Source organism: Mchenga conophoros, linkage group LG10, assembly GCF_057382185.1.
Source record: "Mchenga conophoros isolate Kocher_MC1m ecotype Shallow Benthic linkage group LG10, M_conophoros_male_GT1.1, whole genome shotgun sequence".
Classification (NCBI taxonomy): domain Eukaryota; kingdom Metazoa; phylum Chordata; class Actinopteri; order Cichliformes; family Cichlidae; genus Mchenga; species Mchenga conophoros.
Window position 1 is genome coordinate 11,515,899 of NC_140535.1, and position 10,614 is coordinate 11,526,512.

Consider the following 10,614-nt stretch of genomic DNA (forward strand, 5'->3'; position numbering starts at 1 on the left):
TAACGACCTTTGCTTTACTTCCTTCTTCCTTTTCAGAGAAGAGAATCTGCGACTTTGTCCAAAAAGGCGAACAACACCTTCAACATTGTCGGAACCACCTACGCCATCAACGTAGCTAAAGATCAAGGTTTAACGACCATTTCCAAGAGCGCGGGAGCATCGGCGAAGCATCCCTATATGCCTGACCCCTACATAGAGGCCAAGAAATCCTACAACCGCGTCAGCAAAGTGGACAAGATATCACGCATCATTTTCCCAATTTTGTTCTTCATCTTCAACTTGGGTTACTGGGCCACATATGTCAACAGAAAGCCCGCTATCATGAAGGCAAACAACCTAAACTGAGTCTGACCAAATGCTCGGCTTGATTGGGTTTGGTTTCGGTGTGCCAAGTCCATTACATCTTTTTTTGTGCGTGTGTACGTGTGTGCGCGCATGTTTTGTGTGTCTGTTTTTTCTTAGGCATCTGATATTTTGCACGTCCGTATAGATGGAAGGCAAATTTGACCATACAGTAGATTCACATAGAGTAGTGGACCGTGGAGGAAGCACATTGTCACGTCAGTCTGTGTTTGTGCAGCATTTCTTTTTAGTTTCGTCCCCTCCACACTTAGCTCTGGCCCTGTTCTCTGTTGTGAGTAACCCGGTGATCTTTGCTGTACCTTTGACGGCTTGCTGTTTTGTAGAGTAGTCAAATTGCATTTTCCACCAAATTTGGACATGTTTGCGCTTTTCTTATGATAAGTCAGGGCAAGCATGCGTTCAACGTTCTCGTTGTAGCTCATTACCAATAATAAGACTGTCACGTGCATTGAGTTGAGATATGCATGCAGACATGCACACGAACACATGCATCAGAAGACACCAAGAGAGCCATTTGCTGGTCGCTTTACTGTTATTCTGTTAGCTGGGGGCAGCCTGTGTAGGTCCATAGGAACATCGTTAATAATCGTCAGTGTCTGACCTTCAGCTTGCGGTGAAGTTCAACAGTCCCAATACAGTATTATCTGCAACTGCTTTCGCGTCTCATTGGGCTGCCTGTACATTTTCTAGTTCAGTGGCTCTTTGAGGTTTAATTGGCTATGTCCTACGACAGAGAAGCTACGTGCCTTGGTAAATACACACATCACGAAGCAAAAAAGGCTTTGACATGCTTACACTTGCATTTCCACACATATAGACGACGGTCTGTGTGTTTACATTACATACAAACATTTACAAACTGGCATCCATGCTCTGCAGTGTAGTGCAGTATGGGCTGTGCATCACGCACCGCGCCGGGGGAGATGGGTATAAAGTGTAAATGTTTCCCATGAGTGCCGAAGGCTAACAGACCTTTCAGCACTAGTGAAAAGCTGAAGCAAAGATATTAAAGGATATATCATAGTCCGTGTGCCATTTATGTTTTGACATCTCTGTGAGCTGAGCAGTCATTACAAACTACCGCCATTACCTCAGACTGAAGTCGAATTCACACATTATTTTTTTTCGCCGTTCAAATGCAAATAACGTGACACGTTTCACAAATTAAATCATAGCAGACACTCGCCCTTTAAGTAAACTGTGAGCAGGCACCTTGAAACCTTTTTTTTTATTGTTTTTGTTTTTCACCCTTATTTTGTTTCCATCGGTCACCGTAGCCACACTCATGCACAAGCGTTTTGATTCGTGCTGTATTTTTTGCCCTTTTATACTTTATCGTGTAAAGTCGGTCGGTGTTGATTTGATTGTCTCCATATACTGTGTTTTGTAGTAAAAGTCGAGTCACAGTCATGCAGCATTTCTGAACACATTTCGGAGACACTGCCATCGCTGGCGACAGTTGCATTGCAAAATTCATAATAATAAAACAACAACAAATTGTCCTGATCGCGCCAAAGAGCCACTAACGATGGAGCGATGATCGCTCGTGCATTGAATTTGTCTCTGATTTGTTTAGCGGTGTCTGTATTCCTGTGACACTCTGTGTTATGTGTGCTAAGCATTTATGCAGGTGTAACTCTAAAGCCATTTCTGTTGCTTTTTATGCTAAGCAAACTGTTTTTCATCATGTTAAATACCTGCTCTGACAACCACTGTACTCGATACTCTTTCATACATTAAGCTTACCATTTTCAGTGGTAAGCTTAGGACAGTGAGTGAACCGTGTTGTGGCACCTGTAAAGGTTTGTTAATACAAACCACGTAGAAGTGTTCAGTCATAGCTTAATGCATGGTGAAGTCTGTACACGTTTTTTCGTCTTTGGCCTCAAATATTGGTGTTTGTCACTAAGGAAATAGGGCTTGGTATCAATGTGTTGTACTTCATCCCAGTTACTCATAACCTCTCATAACCCAGCATCTGTATAAACACGCATAATTCCAACTATTTGTGCATACTAATGCAATGTTTATGCTTTACAGCTGGTACAGAGTTTTGGGAGTGTTTTTACCCTTATTTGGTCACACACGCACAGTTCGCACATACTGAACTGGCTCTGCAGTCATCTTAAATAATGTTAAGCCAGTTCATACATGAAGATACAGGACAACAACAATACAATAGAAAATTTTGTTCCATGATTGAAAGAATTAAGTTAAGTACATCGAACAAGTTGTGAATTTAACCGACATATAACATGATGAAAACAAGCTATTCTTATCAAATAATGTGTATAATTTAACACAAGATGTATTATTATATTTTTTAAAAACTGATATATAATCAAATGAAGAACAAATGAGATATTTACATTTTTATTATTATAAAATGTAATCAGTGGCTATTTGTAGAGCACTGACTCTTTTAGCCATTACGATAAATCAGTGCGTCTAATTTCAAGCCATATGTATGTGGACATACACACAAAGCTAGACCCTATCTCTCTCTTCCACATGCAGCTAAATTGCAACAGCATGTGCATTTCTTTGTAAACCTTATACAGACATTAGAAACACAGTGGCTATAATGGCAAAATAAGGCGTGATACTAACCTCTGCACTGAAATCGAGGAATAGAAATTCATTTCATTTCATCGGGCAAATTAAATGTATAATAACAAACAGGGTGAAGCACGTCGCTGTGTCTTAATGATACGTATTACCTCTAAATATTTCTGAACACCACACATCATCCCGGCGCAGTATAGCTTTTTTTAATCCGATACATTTCATTGATTTATACACTTTTCAATGAAAACACCCTGTTTCCTCTTCTTTATTTCTTCTTTTTTTTAGAATTTAGTCTCAAACAAAATGATCCATTTTACACATCCACTGAGGGTTTATAAACCCTGCTGGCTGCTGCTAAACAGCATTAATGTTTGTGTATGACTCTTCTGGGTAGTGGGATAAATGTACTGTAGGTACGTACTTCTAAGCAGAAACAGTCACTTTACTTAATATGCCCAAAGACCCTTGTCATGTCAGGATCTGGTATAATGTGATAACCAAAGATCAATTTGCTTTGTGATTTCATGTGTACTACAGCATTCATAAACTCATGTCTAACCCCATTCACAACATGAAATTAGTGTGACTGCCAAGCTGTACTGACTGTACTGATCAAGTTAAATATTTACAGAATAACATACTTCTCTACACCTCTTCAATTATAAAAAAAATTTAAATCCGCATATGTTGTGTGTTTGTGACTAGCAAACAAGGGTAAAACACTTCCGGAGCTATAAGACCATGACCACTTCACTCTGCCGCTAAACTACAGCGTAATCATCGTCATCCAGTCTGCTTGGAAAGACCATAGCAGCCAACACATGTCATAGTGCAGAAATAAGAATCTGAGCAGTTTTTAAAACTAGAAATTGTAAGAAAAAACTGTGTTTTGAAGAGTCTGCATGTACACCTGTGGTAATTGTTTTATTTCGTTTTGATTGATTGATTGATTGATTTGAACATTCCTGGGATGATTTCGATGAGCAGGACTCCACTGTACTGTTGCCATTTAGGCTCTGCTATGATTGTGTTAGTCACGTGGTAAATCCTTTTCTCACAGGGCCAGAGTTAACTTCAGCAGAAACATGTCATCCATATGAGATAGAGTATATTAAGACTATATTACTATATTAATATATTTATGCTATTCAGTACAGCATTAAATATTCTATGTTTTATACGACGTAACCTCAACAGCATTTATGCAAAACTCCTGATGCGTAGAAAGCTGTAGATAAAATAGGCAAACTAAACAAATGATTCAACTAAATGGCAACAATTCTAATTGCGCAGAATAATTGCTCAGAATAGTACTAAGTTGTGAATTTGTAGATATTGTGAAATTAATTCCGATAGTTTTTGTGAATATTGATATGTCATGTCATTTATTTTTACATTTGATAAGTACTGCTGTCTTACATTGAGCTCTGTAACACTACGTGTTATGGTATTATAAAGATGTACAGTAGAGATAATACTCATCGAGCTATTAACACGATCCGTACCTTGTGTGCACTTTTCAAACCTAACTGTGAATAAGCAGCTGTCTGCAAGCAGAGTCGTACACACTGTGTTCTCTCTCCAGCAATTTCACTGCATGTCTCTACGCATTGAGAGATCAAAGACTTCCTCTACAAAGACAGCTCCGGGAACTTTGTGGACTTTGTGTTTTCGTTAGGAAGTGGTCTCTATATGCTCAGTGACTGGACTCTGTGTTGCCCTCTGTCATTCGTGTGCTTACTGTATGGGATATAGCAAATGGAAATGAGGATTAAAAGGACCGTGTATTTTGTCTTGGAGTTAAAAGGCCCTTCTTGGTGACATCCGAGCCTCAAAGGTGCACGCTTTCAACACGCTGGACTCACCTGATGCTCCTTTAGAGGCTCATTTGACGACTATTGTTGTTTAACCCTTTGTGTGTTTGTCTGTGCTGTGCATGCGGGTCCTTTTTGTTTGTGGTTGATTAGGGGAAAATTCAGTTACAGCCTGAAGACATCCTACAGGGAACAAACATATTGCACACATTCAAGTCAAAGCACAGTCACCTAAAATTTATTATATTTCACAACATTTATAGCCACTGTAGATTACACACAAATCAGACAAAACAGCAAGGGCACAACATCTGGCTTAAAGTGTATGCTGACGATTTTAATATATGTCATGATAAATAGTCTATATTTAATGTTGTACCTCATTTATATGGTTATTTAACATGTGCTGCCTGCTATTAATGAATTGTCCAAATTAACAGATGCAGTGTTATTCCCATACATTTTAATGGTCAGGATTTATGAAATTACAGTTTTCTATTACACACAAAAAACTGTTGGTAGATGTACACACACTGGAGGTTACCTGTAAAACTTGATTTAATGCTGCACATTGGCCAGAAGGCACATGAGCCAGACATTACATTACACACATTACGTTACAAAGTAAAAAAAAAAAATGCAACCCTCGAGAGCCTTTCACTATGAGTAAACTGCCAAAAACTGCCAGACGGCTTTTAGAGGGGAGGGAGGCATCAGTGTTACAAAGAGTAACTGCAACTGAAGTGACAGCAGAGAATTAAAAATGAATGGTAAAAATGGTAAATGGCCTGTATTTATATAGCGCCTTACTAGTAAAATCTGCACAGCACAAGAGTTTTGATGATGAACATTTGATGAACACTAGCTTGTGTTTTTGACAAAGGCAGCTGTGCTGTTGTCCACAGACTTTGAAAGTTGTTGCTGTCTGGCTGGAGTCCAGTTCTGACTGCCCTGTAGGTGCCTTCAACTGCACAGGAACGGCGTCATGTGTAAAACTACAACCTTTAAATTTAGCTACAACCGCACGCCTGAGAAAATTAGACCACCACCCCGCCCACGACATAGACACAAAAGGTTGTTTTCATGCTTGTGCAATGATAAATGAAGTTACTCATTAACACTAAAAGGATATTGTGCGCGCTATCTCTTAGCCCGTAAAGTGCTTTGTTTTTCTTTGTTTTATTGTCTGCGCGCCTGTTTTGTTCATCTCCCAGAGCTCAAACGTGGAAAAAGGCTTTGACTACAGCAACACTAAAGACCTGTTCACACTCAGTGGAGTGAACACCATCTTCCACTGGGATAACCACTCCGTTTGCTAAAATGAGAGTCCCGACACACATCTCGGAACAACGTGATGACACACAAATGTTTTGTGAACCCAGTGGAATTAGCAGGACGCTGAGTAAAGCATCAAAGATAAGTTTTATTTTCACTTCACCAGTGACCTGACATCACACAAAGGATGCTTTTCTTTCAGTAAGATGCCAAGTTGCATAGATCGCACATGCCATCAGTAAATTTATTGTATAATTTATGCAAACTGGAGACCAGTTACTATGGTAAGCCAGTAGATGATGACACCTAACTTGCTAATAGGGCTAATGCGCTTCTTTTTGTGACGTGAAGTTGGTTTGATGAAGGATGGAACTCACTGATGTAAAAAGAGAAGAAAGAAAAAAAATGGGTTGCTGTGGTAAAGGACGCTCATCTCTAATTACTTGTGAAGCAAAGCTGTTAGGCATAAGCTCTTTTATTTTAACCTTTCACCTTTCTATTACACAGGGTTTGTGTGGGGCTGCTGACAAGCTGTCTCCATCCTTTTGTCCGGGAATCGCTGTTCTTTACAGTAAATAAAGTTAAAGTGCTTTCATGCTTCTGCTAGTGTGACTGAGTGTTTGGTCAGATAAATGTCTGATTTCAGTTAATGAAAACCATTATAGAGAATAGGCTACTGAACCTCAAGTCTAGTCCACCAAAAGCCACTCAGGGGAGTCTTCAATCTCACAGACGTGCAACTCTGCACAAGGGACAATACCGTCAGAATGCAGCTAGCTCAGGGGGGTGACTTTAATGTAATTCAAAGGTGCAGAAACACGTCTTAACATTACAGCCAGCCAGCTCACGTGGAACAGATTCATATGAATGCAGAACAGACAAGGTTAATAGGGTTTGTGTAAACCCCAGCCTAGTCATTGCCTGAAACCAGACACACCACGTTTAGAACAGCAAGACAGCAAAAACAAAGTGGACCAAAGTCACATGGATTATGTAGAAGAGAGGAACAACTGCAGCTGACATGTGACCACTGCAAAACAAAGCACAACCAAACATCCCAGAGAATTTGTTTCAATTCAATTCATTTTCAGTTTAAGATAGATAGATTGATAGATTGTCTCCATGAGCAAGCGCTTGGTGACAGTGGAAAAGAAAAACTCTTTTAACAAGAAGAAACGTCAGGCAAACCAGTCACAGGGAGGCCCTGTCATCTGCCACAACCAATTGGAGGCGAAAGGAGAAAAGACACACTGTTGAAGAGAGCCAGAGATTAATAATAACTAATGATTAAATGCATATTAGTGTATAAACACATGGAGAGTAAAAAAAAAGTTAAGTGAAGATGAAACGGTCAGTGCATTATGGGAAGTCCACTAACAGCTTAGATCTATTGCAGCATAATTCATTGATCATTCTGGGTCCAGCTGTAGCTATGTGTTTTATCCCAAAAGAAAGTTTTAAGACTAATCTTAAAAGTGGAGAGGGTGTTTGCCTCATGAATCCAATCCGGGAGCTGATTTCACAGAAGAGGAGCAGGAAAGCTGAAGGCTCTGCCTCCCATTCTACTATTAAATAGGCTACTAATAGGCTAATATAATAGGAACCAAAAATAAGGCTGCAGTCTGAGAGAAAAGTGCCCTGTTGGGATGATAAGATACTCTGAGGTCTTTAAGATAAAATGAGGCCTGATTATTCAAGAGGAGAAGTCTTATAAAAGAAATAATAATTAAACAAATACTGGATCTTCAAAGGCAGATGGAAAATTTAACTCGAGAGCTATTCTATGCTAAGTAAACTATATTAATATTTCAGAAGCTCTACCATTATACAGCAAATGACCTTCAGTACAGATACGAGTGAAGCTATGAATGAGTGCAGCTGAGTGTGGCAGTAGCATAAACTAACCTTGACAGAGAAAAAAAAAGGTATAAAAAGATTGTGACATTAACCCAAACATAATTATGTGACAACCAAAAAGACTAGAAGAGTCTCCCAAGCAACAAGAAGCAGAGAGGAAGTAGCCAGCTCTGCTGATGTAATCCTGTAATCCAACACTTGAGGTTATTCTTGTTTAGTTATGGTTCAACAATCTGGCCAAAGGATTGATAGAATTACGATTGGCAATCTGACTCACAATTTAGGACTAATTTGTTTATTTGAGTAATTCGGCATGCTGCATACTCTGTTAAGTGGCACGGCAACCACGTGAATAGGCTTTATACTGAATGGGATGCTAATTAAAGTTACTGAAAACGGGCACAAAAAAGTGTTCTTACCAGAAAAAGGGGAATAGCCAACTCTTTAACACACCCGAATCTAGAACGTTATATACTGTTGTGTACAACACGTCACTACTTATTGTGAGTTTTTGCCACATTAAAGTGAGAACGTGCACCATGTTGGGTTTTTTTGGATTGCTTGATTGTTTTTTGAGGGGTGGGGGGGTGGTATTTAGATGAGATGTTGACTGCTATCTTATCAGTTAATGCAAGCAAGCTCACTTAAGCTGTGTCCTTTCCCTCTTCACACACATTATATATCCTTTCATTCATCCATCAAGTTTACCACTTGGACAGGAGCTGACACCAGGAGAGAGACGGAATACAGCCTGGATCGCACGCCATTCATCAGATACTTAATGTATAACACAGAAACTTGTAATATTTGTCCATTCATTCAGTTAGCGACTCAAATTAGTATAAGTGAGACCTGGCCATGGACTGCAGCTGCCAACTGTCGATCAAAGCAGCCGTGTTCCCATTGTACGTGAAACTGAGATGAAACCATGATTATTTTGAGACAGCCTCAAGTTGCAACTCCCACAACTGCATTTTTTTTGGCACTTGTGCTTTGGCTTTATTTTTCAGCACCAGAGGTTATTGCTTGCTTAATGTTTGACAGTCTGCACTCCTCGTCCTTGGAGGCAGGTGCCTTTGCTGGCATGGATTTAGTATCAACAACCAATCACAATCAACTACAACCTCACCTTGAAGTTTTTGTTTAAAACAAGAGACAAGTCGAACTGCAGTAATGCAAACATCTTCAAAACACTCCGAAAATATGGTGCTTCTGCAACAATAGAGTCACACAGTCGAATTATCTCTAGTTTAATTCCACTAATCAACCACTGACCCTTTTTAAATTAAGATACAGATATATTTGAGATGTTATTACTTTTCCAAGTTGGTTATTTGTAATGATTTAGCCACCAGAACACCTATTCAAGAGTTCCCTAATTAAGAGAATAAGTAAAAAAAAAAAAGTGGACATAATTCTGATGCAGGGGCTAGAGGTCAGGATTTGTGATGACACACAGGAAGGAGATCTGAAGCGCAGCGAAAAACAAGACATGTCCCTTGATTTAAAAAAAAAAAAAAAGCACAAAGAATCACAAAAAAAACCCCCAAAACATCAGGGAGCCTGACTGATACAATCACAGAGCTGGCAGAAAGATCTGGCAAAGAGTGGGTGGAAGAGCTGGTGTTTAAATTCAGAGGGTGAGTGAGCAGTTAACGGAGAGCAGGTGCACCAGCCAGAGAACCAGCGTGACCAGCAGAAGCCATGCCTCTTGGGACGTAGCAGTGACAAACACCACAGACAAGGAGAGACAGAAAGAGAGCAAAAGAGGTTTAAAATGTTTTTTAAGAAAAAGAAATAAATAAATAAAATGAAGCACGAGAAGAAAAAAGGGACCAGCACATTTGGCTTTGTTTGTCCAACTGCTATTTAACGCACCAAATAATATGTGTTTGCTACTTTGAATGTTGTCTACCATTTCCTTGGGTGTGTGATAGCTGAAATATAGCAGTATCTATAGAATTGAATTTTAGATATCAAAAATCATTTCCACTGGTCACTAAAGCTGTTATCCACGAGTTTAAAATCTCAAACAAATCTGCGCTCTTGCTAAATGTGGTGGAAGCAGGTTAAAAACACCAAATTACTGGGTGTCAACATTTAATTTTCATGGTTAGCTGACATTAATAGGGGCGTTTTGAGCGTGCTCTTACACTTTCTTGAATAGTGTTCAGCAATCTGGTCCAGTGTATCAAACCAAGAGCTTAATAAGATCCAGATGACTCAAACCAGAGCTGGTTATCTTCCTTCTTGTTGCTCAGTGAGGGGCAGTATGGAAGGCTGGAACAGAGACCTGCCTGCTGCCTGGTTCAGTAAATTAGGGAAAATTGGTGCTTTATTAAAACCTCCTTGCAGATTTTCACATATAACATAGACATTTTAATGGCACCAGATGGGTCACTTACCCTAATGCCACACTTGCAGTATAGGCAAATGTGTTATACTAAGTTTATTATATGTTTTAACTATTTACTCTTGTCATGAGGCTATGAATGTAAAATGACCGTTTATTATTTTCCCTTTAGTTTCTATTTCATTTTTTATTGATGCTATGGATTGTCATTTATGTGATGTTACCTAGTTTTTATGCGTAATAACAAGCTGAATTGAATTAAAGCATTTAAAAAAAAAATACTTAAACCAACATATGAATCACAAATATGCTACATTTAGTTGACATAACTTAAAATCCCAAATTAATACGATTATTAAAATGACATATCTGCAATGATGAAAT

At 39.1% G+C, this 10,614-nt stretch overlaps 1 protein-coding gene across 2 annotated transcripts in view; it reads left to right on the forward strand.

The window, feature by feature from the left end:
- gabra3 (gamma-aminobutyric acid type A receptor subunit alpha3) overlaps positions 1-4,723 on the forward strand; it is a 118,337-nt gene extending 113,614 nt beyond the window's left edge. For both annotated transcript variants that reach the window (XM_085288546.1, XM_085288547.1), the window contains one exon: positions 37-4,723. In XM_085288546.1, coding sequence (XP_085144672.1) covers positions 37-345 — 309 coding nt within the window. In that variant the 3' untranslated portion in view covers positions 346-4,723. The remainder of the gene's footprint in view (positions 1-36) is intronic.
- The last annotated feature ends 5,891 nt before the right edge of the window (positions 4,724-10,614 follow it).